Raw genomic sequence first — 14135 nt, forward strand, 5'->3', positions numbered from 1 at the left:
TATCTTTTTATACATTTGTAATTATCAGATGTACTATGTTAATATCTTCTCATTTTTTGGAAATATAATGGCAAGAATTATGACAATCCAAGTATCTAAAATAACAGATTAATAAAATCTTATTTTGAGCAGACAGGGAATTAGAACCAGTCAGGGCTGGAGCCGTGGTAACAGAAACTCTGTGCCGTCTTTTTGATAGTGCTTTATTAAAACTGTAGCTTGTAACTGAGGATGGTTTTTCTATGGGACAATACACAGAAAGCTGTGCATTGTGATAAAACCTTTTCTCCCCAGCATTAGAGCAACTAGTCCATTGCATTCTTCCAGGCAACCAAATAAAGAAGAAACGTGTGCCTGGAGTCACTGCCAGGCATGTGCGGCACAGCAAAGGCCAAAACACGGTGTTAGTTTGAAAACCCAACCTTGAATAATGGTTCATTCCATTCATCAAACTTTTATGTCATGGGTCTTGCCTAGGTGAAGCTATCGATGGAAATAGTGTCTTGGAATTCTCTTGCCTTTATTATGTCAAATCCCTAATGTATAACATCCATAAAACCTAATTAATGGGAAAAACTGAGTGTATGTTTTAGCCATAACATTGTGGAAATAGGTTATTTTAGCTTCACACAGAGCAAATAGAGATCTTTTCACCCCACAGAGACAACTCGCTTTCTCCTTAATGGAGGGCCCACATGGAGGTTTGGAGGAAAGGGACACTGAAATGAGAACTGTGAATAAGGTTGGCAGGAGATCTTTGACCTAGATGCTCCTTGACTCTGAGGATCTAGCGCTTCTGCTCTGCTACTCGCTTTTCTTACTTCTTACCTATCAGGCAGGATAACATCAGTGGTTGTACCTTGTCTGCCGAAGCCTAAGGGAGGCTGCTGTGCTCTAAATAGCCAAATGTGAGCTTTACTTTACTATTTGTCTTTTGGTCCTAAAGGCAAGAATGTACAAGAGTTAACAGTTGGAGAGGCAGCAAGGCATACATTCACCAAATGTCATGAATTTCAAGATTTGTAGCTAAAAAGTACTCACAGTAATTACATCCCTTGCTAAAGCAACAATTAATGTGGAATTCAGGTGCTCAACAGTGAAGTCCTTTATCAGCAGATAGGAAAGTAGAGAGTTACTGGAGAGATCTCATTCTGCAATCATTCTTCTTCCAAGAAGAAAATCATCTTTGTTAGTGGTTTCTAAGTTGTCCCTCCTGATAATTATAACTGACATTTATTTGATATTTAATATTTTACAAAGTTTCTTCATATGAATCAGATATTATTATCCTCCAGTATATACATGAGAAAATCAACAATAGAAAAAGAAATCATTGGAGAGCTTAAGTAGTGTCTTAAACATCAGGCCTAAGAGCCAGATGCTCTAAGCCCAGGCACTATTATGGCTGCCTTGACACGAGGAGACGGACAGAGGTGGGTGGAGAGACATCACTTTCTCCCAGCTCAGCCTAGATAAAACCCTTGTATGCAGAGACCGGGGCCCCCTGACTGGATGCCCAGGCCTTTTCCCAGCTGCAGTAACTCTTCCAATAACTCCTCCTGTCTGTAATTCAGAATCATCCATCCTTGGCTATGACTCCAAATTTGGTTTAAGAAAAGGCATTTTTAGGGGCATCGATGCATGGCATGAGAAAGGGAATATGTGGAAGTAGAGGTTTTAAGAAAAATCAAGACTTTGAAAGTTGAAGATCAGCTGGAATGAGTTTCAAAGCAAGAATCAAACTTTTAAAGTCAGAATTTCTGAGTCTTCCTCTTTGTGTCCTTACAATTCATTCTTTAAAAGAAATGGAACGTAAGAATAGAAGAACCAAGAGCATGCTCTTCGCTCTTCGACTCGCAAGGAGCTGTGAGGAATGTTCATTTAGAATATTTTAATTAAGATACTCAGGTATCCACCTTCCACTTCTTTTCTTCTCTGTGGCCATCGCCTTTAACCTGAAGCAGGAAGAGGTATCCAGCAAATCATCTGCCCCTGGCCAGAAGGGGTGCTCCTTCCATTTAAGCAGTGAGATGTTGAGAGTAGAGTATGATTCAGTGCGAGTCAGAAAGTAGAAGCCGCCACAGGAAATTGCAAGCTGCAAACTTGACACAGCTAAATAGAGGGGGGGAAAAGAACGAAAATATCAGAAATATATTTTTTCTGGCAGGCTTTCAGCTCTAAAACGGGGCTAATTCTACCTTTTGAAAAGAAGATAATTTCAATGTTTCTTTTTTTCAAGAACACATAATTGAAGTTATTTTCCCTCTGAGGGAAGGAACCTCTTGTACATCATTACAAATGGACAAGAAAAATGAGTAGCCCTGGTACCGAGTGATAGAGTATTCATTATCCTGTAATCTTTTCGAATATCTTGGCTGCCTTTTCCCGGTGTTTTATCTGCCTGAGCGGTGCTTTTCTGGTAAGGTTCAGATTTGCAGTAAATTTGACTTATCTAGCACTATGTAACAAAGAAATCAACAGCAGGTAAGGACTCAAGAAAGGAAAATGATCACACTAAGGTCAGCCCCAGAGGAACTCAGGGGGCTGACATTGCGACAGATAGTGGGTGTCTCTTTTGTAAAATGGATCCTTAGCACACAGGTTAAAGTAGGTAAACTGTAGTAACGAAGATGCAAGATGGTGTAGTGTTTTCCAGGAGCCATTTGCACCTCAGTGCCGGCTGTTTCCCATGCTTCCTTTTTCCTTTAGAAAGGATGACGGATATTTTTCTTCTCCACTCAGAAAAGGGGCAGTGGGATGATGAGGTGATTAACCTTTATGTGTTCTCGATTTCATGCCCGAAGTGTAGTGAAAGTTCAGTAGGCTGCAGAAACCCTGTGACCTGCCCATTGCTTACTCAGATCCAGAATGCTGAATGAAGTTCTGGATGTTTCAGGGGATGCTGACAACTGGCCTGAGTCCTCTCATAAATGGAAACCTCTGTCATAATGAGGTTTCCACTTACTCAGTGTGTCTATTTTTGTAGACTACAAAGGATCTGTAAATATGAATATCTGTGATTTCACTCTAAAGATTGGTAATGATATGTGTCCTGCATACTATGGGCACAAATGGGCACAAAAAAATGATAGCGTAGAATCAAAGGAATCTTTGAAAATAACATGTTACACATAAAGAAACTGAGGCTCAGAAAATGGAAATGATTTGAACAAAATCACTGGACAACTTAAAGGCAGAATTAAGATGAAAGATATTCTGAATAGTCAGGTCTTCTGTATTTATGGGTTTCTATGTAAGAATATATAATCAAATACCATGAAGTGTTATACAAATATGATGGATATTGTTATATATGTTATGCTTAATCTAGTGGAGTTTCCTTGTTCATCAAGGATCCTATTCATGTGTATATTTTGTTTCAGAAGCAAGTCTTCATTATTGCATAGTCCCACCCATAATGTTTACCAGGGATTTAGACCCAGATTTGGCTGTAAATTTGGCTTCATATTAAGTATGTTCTTGAATGACAATCACCTGGACCCCTAGCAAGAAAAGAAGAATGGCAAAGAAGAACCAGTTTTAGATCATTTCAGCTGAAAAAAAAATCTTTATTTTAAGAAAGAAAAATACAGAAACATGGAAAGAATATAAAGCATTCACTTTCCCATGACCATGACTTTCAACCATTAACCTTTGAGCATATTGTATTGCAGTAAGGCAGGTCAACCTGGACAGTGAGTGACTTATCTCCATGTGGTAGTTCAGGGCCCAGTCTCCATTCTTCCTGTGTCTCACAAGGCCACATCTAACCGCAAGGAGCATGGGAAATGTAGTCTAGCAATGTACCCAGCAAGAGGAGGAAATGGATTTTGGTGAGCAGTTAGCAGGCTCTGCCATGCTTAGTAAATGTCAGTCCTTTTAAAGCACATTAGCCACTAAATTGCTCAGAATGCCACGATAGCTGGCTGCTTTTTTTTTTTTTTTTTTTTTGAAAGTATCAGTGGCCTTGGTATTAGAAGATGTTTGCCAATACACTTACTTCAGAAGCATGACTTTAATAAAATCAGCTCCCATTTTTAAATCTCCTAATGACTTCCTGTTACTTAAAACAGTCTTGGCATTGACCATATCCTACTTCTCTTTTCTTATCCTAGTTCTGTTTTTCCTTTTTCTTTTGTTTTTTGTTTTGTTTTGTGTGTGTGTGTGTGTTTGTTTGTTTTGAGACAGGGTCTCACTCTGTCGCCTGGGCTGGAGTGCAATGACATGATCTTGGCTCACTGCAACCTCTGCCTCCTGGGTTCAAGCAATTCTCCTGCTTCAGCCTCCTGAGTAACTGGGACTACAGGCACCCACCACCACGCCTGGCCAATTGTTTGTATTTTTAGTAAAGACGGGGTTTCACCATATTAGCTAGGATGGTCTCGATCTCCTGACCTCATGATCTGCCTCCCTCGGCCTCCCAAAGTGCTGAGATTACAGGCGTGAGCCACTGCGCCCGGCCTTTCCTCTTAACAGTTTTTTAGATATACATGTTCCTCCTGGAATGCCTTTAACTTTTTTCCTTCTTTCTTTTCTTCTTCTTCTTTTTTTTTTTTTCCATTGGGTGATACGCAATTTATTCTTCAAGATCAAACTAATAGGTCTTTTTTTGGCAGCCTTCTTCCATCTCAGAGCACTGAATTCATACTTGTGTTTTAGAGCTTAGACTTTATTGTAATTGCCTATTTGCATGCCTCTTTCTTCCCAAACTGTGAGTTGTTAGAGACAGCATCTCTGAATAATTTGTCTTTATACTTACAGTTCTTGGCACTTGGTAATCCCTGGGGAAATTTATGTAAAGACAGTTTTGATGGAGTCCTCTAAAGTCTGTCACTCAGTAACTCACCTGTGGATCATACATCATTAATTTGCCTTTAGTAAGAGATTCGGGTATTTCAGAAACAAACATATTAGTGATTAAGAGTGACACTTACAAGAATGCCTTTTTTTTAAAGAAAGGTTTGTTTCACAATGTCTTTGTTTTGCTATTCAGCAGTAAACCTCCACTCTGATAAAATAAATCTTTGCTTAGATAATAGACTCAGATTAAAATCCAAACGGCTGCACAGTAAGAGAGCTAGAAAGTCTTGAGACAATGATCTCAAAACCCTGAGAGGCATTGCAGTGTAGAAGCTTGTCCAACTCAGCACACCCCAGTTTCAATGTTCTGCCGTTTTTAAGCAGGGGTACCCCAACGAGGTTGCTCGCTTATCTTCTCAAGTCTCTATTTTCTCATCCAGAAATAGGATTACACGTCATACAGGGCTGTTGTGTAGGCATTTGAGATTTCATATCAGTAAAAGCAGGCACCTTGAAAACGGTCTTGCAAATATGAGGAATTAATATGCTACAGTGAATACATTGCTGATACAACTCACACTTCTACTTTTGAAGAAATGAGAAACAAAATAACACAAATCGTTCCCTTTCAGCACCTCCCACCACAAATATTCCATCCTGTTTTGTTACCCATACAATATGCTAGAAGTCGCTTATTCACAAATAAGTTGGACACATTTGCTCATTTTTCTTAGGCGGTATTGAGCCCTAAACACTACTGAGAGAGAGGTATTAGAGTAGGTGTCTGATTAGGACAGTGAGAATAGTGCTAGATGACGACTTCTAGGCTTGAACCCTGAAAGTCCTAAGCAGTCTTTGGTGTGAGAGACACCTCTTAACTGAGGAACGCTGTGTTTTCCCTAGTATGTATTCCACAGGTGTTAAGTATTCTGCACTGGGTTAGTGACAGCTGTGGAGTGGAGGTGGAGGCTGTTCTCTAGCCAAATAAACTTCAGAAATACTGGAAGAAATGATCTCTCAGAATCTTTCATCATAAGGAAAAACAGGAATCCATAATTAGCATTAGATAAAAGAGTGGAATCTAACAGAAAATAGCCTTTCCAAGTGTTATTTCAGAAACAGCATAGCAAGCAAATAGAGTATTCAGAGAACAAAAAGAATGATACGTTTTTCTCAAAATCTGTGAAATATTGACAAGGTAAGTACTTTGAAATTAGATTTATACTTGAAATGTAAGTGCTAAGAGTAGAATCTAAATTTCTGGCTTAGATTGATAAAGGACAGAATCGGCCTTCTTGCTGCCTTGTTTATATTGAAAGGGAAACTGATATTAGGCTGAGACAATGATAAATTGTGTCTGTTCTCTGAGGGTCCACCCTAAGACTGAAGACAGGAATTATCAAGTTTTCTCTAATAGTCGTTTGGCTTAATTAAAACAACTCGCCCCACTATTATTAGAGGTAATATTTTTTACTTTTTTAGCACTCCGTCTATGGGAAGCATCGTTTGGTTGGGGAGAAAAATGCATGGCGCTTGGAGACAAGGTGACACCATATTTTGGGCTCAAGGTCTCCCTATATTGCAAGCCTGGAGAAAAGGTGTAGGTCACTTTCCCAACCTCATTTTCAGTTCTGCTACCTGAACTGTAATAATCCACTCCCTCAGAGGCAGTTTGAGAGATTCAAAGAGATCCTCTTTGTTACAACTGTCTGAAAGTAGTTAAACTCTATCGTGAAATGTGGGTTATCTCACTTTAATTCTTACAGAGACTGTGAGGTACCACTGGCGAGTCCATTGATAGAAGAGAACCTGAAGTTATGAAAGGTTGACAAGCTCACCTAAGGATGCCCAATGAAGGTCATAGTCAAATCTCTGTCTCTAGCCAGAATGATACTGCCATATAATGTATTCCTTTATCTCTGGCCACCAGTATATTAGATAAACTCACCATCTCATTTCAGTCTCGCTGCTCTCCCCTTCACCCTCTACTCCAGACAGAACTTTCTAAAGATGATTAGAACACTCTTCTAAAAACACTTATCGCGGTTTCTAATGCGTGGATGTTTCTAACTGAGAACATGCAGATATATTCCCTGTGGTCTGTGAACTTCTTGAAATTGTAAGTAAATTTTGTGTACATTACAGATACCTTTGTTGGTTGGTTGGTGTATTTGTTTGTTTGTTTTTGTCGAAAGACTGTCTAACACATTAGATTTTGAGACGTGTCCATGTTCTTACCCAAGGCCTGGAGCCCCTAGCTCACCAAGAAGCCCTAAGCATGTCAGCATGGCATGGAAGCAGGAATTAACTGACCCTTCCTACTTTTCCACCTGTCCAGACCGAAATATTGAACCACTTGCAGTTTTTCCCACTCACACCAAACTACGTCTCAACTTTGAAACTGCGCTCCTCGCAGGGGCCTTCACTTGGCCTGGGTTGGAAGCTCCAGGACAGTGAGTCATGTCCAGCATATCTTTATCACTTGAAGTCATCATGTTTTAAAACATTGATATTCATGGATTACAAAAGTAGAACTACATGCTGTACAATAAAGAAACAAATGTAGAAAGTGAAAGTCCCCTAAGATTCCACCTGCCAGAAAGAATCTCCTTTAACATTTTGGTACCTGGTCTTTATATAGATCTGTAAATAAACTGTAGTTACTCTATCCTATTCTGCAGTTGGATTTGTTGTTTGCGAAACGTGTTGTTCATCTTTACAGGCTTGTTACGTAGATTTACAATGTATATGTCTATCACTGTCTATTTAGATGATTCTTTTGCTGGTTAGTTTACCTTGTTAGTCCTTGTTACTCCTCTCAAATATGGCTCCTGTGACCAGCCTTCATCATTTAACTTTATCCACTTGTATGAGTACTTCTGTGCAATTGTCCTGGAAGCAAGTCACATATATGCAATTTTAACAATACTGGCAACCATTCGTCCAATGTTCATGTTTATGCAGACACCTATTAATATACTATGCTATATATATATAGAAATAGAATCTCCCTCTGTCACCATCGCTGGAGTGCAGTGGCACGATCTTGGCTCAAACTTCACCCCCCGGGTTCAAGTGATTTTCTTGCCCCGGCCTCCCGAGTAGCTGGGATTACAGGTGTGCGTTATCACACCTGGCTAATTTTTGTATTTTTAGTAGATACGGGGTTTCACAGTTTTGGCCAGGCTGGCCTCGAACTTCTGGTCTTAAGTGATCTGGCAGCCTTGGCTTCCCAAAGTGCTGGGATTGCAGATGTGAGCCACTGCGCCCAACCTGTGCTTTTTATAATTAATCGTTTGTGGATGTTTCTCACCCCCACTAGACTGCAAAACTCTCAAAAACAAAGGTTGTTGTGTAATATATCTTGATGTCCCTCCTGGGTTCTCACAGAAGGTACACAAAATAAACCTTGTAAGAATGAATGGACAAAACAATAAACAAAAGAACAACTGAATAATTCAGTAGCTCCTCTAACCCTCATACCAAACTCATATGACAGGTAATGTTTACAGTTCAGAGGAGGTCCTAGGTTTAAACTTTAATGTTTGTTAATAAATAAGTCAGTCAAGGATGAACTCTTGTCCTGACTTTACCAAAACTAGCCCTCCCTAATTTTTGGGGGGGGTCTCAGTTTCCCTGTCTCACAAAGAGGAGATTAGAATAATGGTTCTTCAGATCCAGGCAAGCAACTCAATTTTTTTGTCTGTAACCTGAGCATATGCCATAGTTTACTCATCACTGTCTCATCTCTAATCCAAATTGTTCAACAATGCAATAAAATCTCAGGCTAAGGTTAGTGACCAACATAAAATATTTTTGGCCTTTTCGGCCTTCTGCATGTCTGTACTTCAAATATCTGTACATTTTGGGAAACCAAAAAAATGAAAATTATTTTAGATAGGTACCAATCAACCTTCTCGACTATGTTTAGAAGACATTTAATGCTTTAGATGTCATACAAATGATTAATACCCGTCTTGGAGTTGTTGAAGTAAATGTTGGGAATGATAACGGGTTCAGGGATTTGTATTTTATAGGATTTTCACATCCAAGAGCCCATTTGGTATAGTGAAGATAATAGGAGAATGAATGTGTAGCTTTCAGTTTTGTTGAACTTACTCTTGTAAACATTCTGAAAAGAGAACCTTTTGGCCAACTATTTTAAGAATGCATAAATATCAAGGCAAAAGCATTCCCAACCCACATGTCTGCCCATTCCCCATGGCGGACATCATAATCAGTTCTAAATTTTAATAATAACATTTCTGTTTTTATAACACTTTTATTAAGAATGTTGGGGTGAAGTACTAGAAATGGTCAAATTTATAGGCAATGGAAAATGTAATAAATTCCCTTTTAATCATGTAGCACAAAGCTACTTTAAATCTAGCGTATGGCCTTTATTCCTTTCTTACACACTTTTTATTCTTCATTGATGATCTCAAGTACTCTCTCAATTGATATTTGATTCTCTTACATTGCTATAATTCTGGTTCACCTACCTATTTATTTTTTAATTATTATTTTTTATTTCAGTATTTTTTAGGGTACATGTGAGTTTTGGTTACATGGATGAGTTCTATAGTGGTGAATTCTGAAATTTTAGTGCACCCATCACCCAAGCAGCATACACTGTACCCACATGGATGGAATGGACAAAGGCCCCAGTGGCTCTGTATGTCCCATTTGGGTACAGGGGATGAGGGATAAAAGACTATACATTTTATATGGAGTCTTTTATCCCTCACCCCCTGCCCAACCTGGCCGCACCCAGGCCCCGAAGTCCATCATTTCGCGCTGTATGTCTTTGCATCTTCATAGCTTAGCTCTCGCCCACCTATTTCAACACCAACCCAGTGTCAATGCTACTGACTTTTCATCACTATTTGAAATCTGGCTGTTTGCAGTGCTGGAAAAATGAAATTACTCAACTTCCTTAACTGGAACAAAAGAACTAGAACCAAAATGTTCGCTTTCTGGACTCCTGTACTTGATAAGATTTATCTCATTTCCTATCTCAAAGTTTATATGTGGTCCAGAAGTACACCACTTCCAGAAGCTCTTTATGCTGCTTGACTTTTTTCACCTGAGTGTGAGAAAATTCTAGCTGTGTGTTTTCTCCCTTTTAGCTGAATAAGGCCTAGCCTGCTGTGCTCCCTCTCTTCAGGAAGCCCATCGCAGGCTATGCGAGAGGTCCCCGCTCATGCCCTTGTTGTGCTCTTTCTGCAACTGTTTTTCTTTAATTATTAATGTGCCTGTATCTCTCACTTGACTGTAAGGTTCATAAGAAAGAAAGACCCAATTTGTTTTTCTCATAAATGTATAACAGCACACAGTGGTCACTTAGCAATTGTTGAACAAACTCGATTCTTCCTATCGTAAACATGGATTTCTAAAGCCTGATAGATGACTCATCTAGATAAGGCAAGTGAGTAAAGAGATGTGTCCAAGGTTAGCCACTGAATAAGTGATAAAACTAATTCTAAAACCCAGGTCTCCCGACAGCCACGTCCAGTACTTTTTCCTCTCCAGTGCAATCACTACTTGTTTAGGCTGACTGCCTTGGTTGATGGTCTAGGTGGCAATTAAAGGACTCTGTGCTTTCTGCCTTTCAGGGTGGACATACAGGGCAACTGGGGCCTTCATCAGTTCCCCCTTCTTTACGCCCAGAGGATGAGCTTGAGCACCTGACCAAAAAGATGCTGTATGACATGCAAAATCCACCTGCTGACGAATACTTTGGTGAGTGGGGCCTAGAGTGAACTTCCAATGTAACTATCTTGCTCTGATTTCCTTATTTAGTAACTGGAACTATTATCAGCTCCACTGGGAAAGTATTTGAGTCCAGATGCATGGGAGTTGATACACATCCCAACACAACTAAGTAATTGTAGGATTTGCATTTGCAAGACTGCCATAAATGTGATGTCTGCTTAGCTTATATTAAACTTTCAGTGGTCCTTAGAGTTTCTTTAGATACAAATTTTATTGTTGAGACTTATTTTTTACCAGCCTAGGCAACATGGGGAAACTCTGTCTCCACTAAAAATACAAAAATTAGCTGAGTGTGGTGGCATGTGCCTGTAGCCCCAGCTACTCAGAAGGCTGATGCTGGAGAATCACCTGAGCCTGGGAGGTCGGGGCTGCAGTGAGCTGTGATTGCGCCACTGCACTCCAGCCTGGACAACAGAGTGAGACCCCATTTTTTTTTTTTTTTTTAAATTAAAAAAAAAAAAATAAGATGACGACTTATTTTTTGACAATGAATTAGCTTCCCATTAGGCAGAAATAGGATTTCCATGTATGTTCCCATTTCTCACTAGTCTAAAGATTCAAGTAAAAAAATGTGGAATTGGATATTGTCTAATATACAATTTCCAGATTGTACTCTTAATCTTTTTTTGTGTCTCAGTTTAAGAAATGATGTTTTCTTTGTAGTTTTAATTTTCCCCTCTTCAAACTTGGGAATAACTGTGAATGGTTAATCCTTCCAGTCCATGAATATAATGCAAATTTATGAATTGTATGCCAATTGTGAGGTTCTGCGGACATATAACCTGTCCTCAGTGAGGTTAAAGTTGTTCAGAAAGAGGTAAGACAAGCATACAAATAATTACTAGTCTAGGTAGAAAGTGATAAAAGACATGAGAAGGCTTAGGTCAATTGTTGCAAGTTTTATTTTATTTTTATTTTTATTTTATTTTATTTTATTTTTGAGACAGAGTCTTGCTCTGTCACCCAGGCTGATCTGTCACCCTTGCTCTGTCACCCAGTACACTGGCATGATCTTGGCTCACTGCGACCTCCACCTCCAGGTTTTAAGTGATTCTCCTGCCTCAGCCTCCCAAGTAGCTGGGATTACAGGTGCCCACCACCACAACTGGCTAGTTTTTGTATTTTTAGTAGAGATGAGGTTTCACCATGTTGGCCAGGCCTGGTCTTGAACTCCTGACCTCAGGTGATCCACCTACCTCAGCTTCCCAAAGTGCTGAGATTACAGGCGTGAGCCACCGAACTCGGCCGTAAGTTTTAAAAGTTCTATTTATTAGGAGCAGAAATACTGGTAAAGAATTGGTAGCACTTGAATCTGAGCCCTTTAAACCAGTGCCTTTCACATTTTCTGTAGTAGGAAACCATTTTCCTCCCAATCTGTTAGAGACCAGTATTTTTGTAGAGTCAGTTAAAATTAATTACTAGGGAAATAAAAGATGCAAAATAAAATGGAAGATGGAATTGTATCATTATTAGAGTTAACTGTTAATGGATTACTCTTTTAAATTGTTGTACTAGTTTCTAAATATTCATTCTTTGTTCCTGTATTTATCTCATCCAGAGTGATAAGCATTTCTTAGACACCCATCCATGGACCACTTTTTGAGTGGCGCTGCTTTAAGGACAAATAGAAAAAGGACATTTGGGGAACAGTATTAGTAAAGGCACAAAGACGGGGACATTGCACAGGATTTTTGCTTCTTCAAATATTTCCTATTTTCATGTCTTTTTTGCTCCTATATGGGAATATGTAATGACAGGTAAACTGACCACACCCATCCAAAAACACACGGTAGATGAAGTAGGAGGTATTAGGATATGAAAACCCTGGCTTTTATTTGTACTTGGGTGACAGTTTAGCTTAGCTAAAAGAGCACAAAGAGTGGGAATGAAACACCTGGTTGTGGTCTCTTCTCTGTCCCTCACTGGCCAAGCAATGCTGGCATGTCACCCGTCTGCCTGAGCCCCATTTCCCACCTGAGTATCTCAACGGTTAGGGCAAATGTTCTCTAGCATTTCTTTCAGCAGTAATAAGTTCACTGTACAAACATTCTTAATCTAAAGTATAACAATAAAGCTAAATATAAATTGATGGAGATTAACAACAATGCATGGAGAACAGTAAAACAAAACATAGAAAATCCACGAAGGTTTCTAGTTACATCAAAGTACACTAAAAGTTTATTAATGCTCTTGTCATTGCCATGTGAGGAGGGTTTATAATGGGGTCTAAGATACACTTTTTAAAAGTGAAAAATAAGGTCTCTATATTTACACCCTATTAAAAAGGAAAAGCTGACTTACTAAGTATATATGCTTCAAATATCATAGCAACAAAGTTTATAGACACACAAAAAAACTGAACATAGATGGTAATTGCATGAGTGAATATATATTGAACACTCTGGGAAACAGATATAAATTATTACCTTTCCCTTCAAGAACTGTCCAAGCTCTACTACTTAGTAGCTTAGAAAACTTGAACAAATATTATTCCCTGTAAACCTTCATATGGGAATAATAACTAGCTTATACTGTTGTTTTGAGAAATGAATGAAATATTTATACAAAGCACTTAGCCAAGTTCTTGGCATGTAGAATACACTCAATACTCAAGATTCTCCCATGCTCTTGGGGCTTATAGTTTATTTAAGACAATAAGATATGCTCATTAAAAATCCATTATGCTCAATTTAAATTTAAGTTCCTAGCAACAATAGAACGTATGTCACCAATTGGTAAATAATCATTGCCAAATGGGGATTAATAAGCATTTGAGAATTTGGAAAAATGACTATCCTTTATTAAGTGCTTATGATATGGCAGCACTATATTTTATTTATGTTATAGGAATTAACTCATTTCACTCTTATAGGAAAACATAACCCTGTGAAGTAGATACTATTATCATTTTCAGATTTTGAAATTAAGGCACAGAAATATTAATTTGCCTAATGTCAACAGCTAATACATTGCAGAACTGAATTAGAATCCAGATCTGTACATTTAAACACCACACTGTAAAAGACAGGGAAAGCTACCCAGGCTACATATTTAGAAGAGTGTTTGTGGTGGAGATTAGCTTTGGACAGATGGGAAATAAGAGATGAGCATTCTCTTCTAAGTACACAGAATTAACAAAATATAAGTTGAGGCCAGGATTATTTAAAGAAAATTTACGTTATGTAGAAAAAAAAAAATGCCTATGATAATATTCAGGCTGCTCTGCTAGGTGGTGGGGGAGGGGGGTAGATGGGGATCTTACCTTTGAGATTCTTGTAGTCTAATAGGATATGTGTGCAGGGTTATGATGTTATATTATAAGCACAAGACAAAGTGACAAGTGACTTAATCAAGGTTCACCAAGTGCTCTTTGAGAATTCAGGAAAAGGAAAGAGAAAATCAAGAGAGAGGAATGGAAAAGTGTTTATGGAATAGTTAGCCTTTGAGTAAGTCTCTAAAATTGTGCTAATTGAGATTTGGAAGTAGGAAGATAGTAGAGAAGTGAAGTCATTTCTCATGAGGGGAATTTTGACATAACAGGGAATAAAACCATGGAGAGA

The 14135-nt window shown here is 38.7% G+C and overlaps 1 protein-coding gene across 16 annotated transcripts in view; it reads left to right on the top strand.

Annotated features, from left to right (window-relative positions):
* Nucleotides 1-14135, top strand: part of LPP (LIM domain containing preferred translocation partner in lipoma) — a 735767-nt gene that overhangs the window by 538097 nt on the left and 183535 nt on the right. For all 16 annotated transcript variants that reach the window (XM_021933886.2, XM_031662904.1, XM_031662912.1 and 13 more), the window contains one exon: nt 10416-10542. In XM_021933886.2, the coding sequence (XP_021789578.2) occupies nt 10416-10542 (127 nt within the window). The remainder of the gene's footprint in view (nt 1-10415; nt 10543-14135) is intronic.

The sequence above is a fragment of the Papio anubis genome, chromosome 2 (genome assembly GCF_008728515.1).
Source record: "Papio anubis isolate 15944 chromosome 2, Panubis1.0, whole genome shotgun sequence".
Lineage (NCBI taxonomy): Eukaryota > Metazoa > Chordata > Mammalia > Primates > Cercopithecidae > Papio > Papio anubis.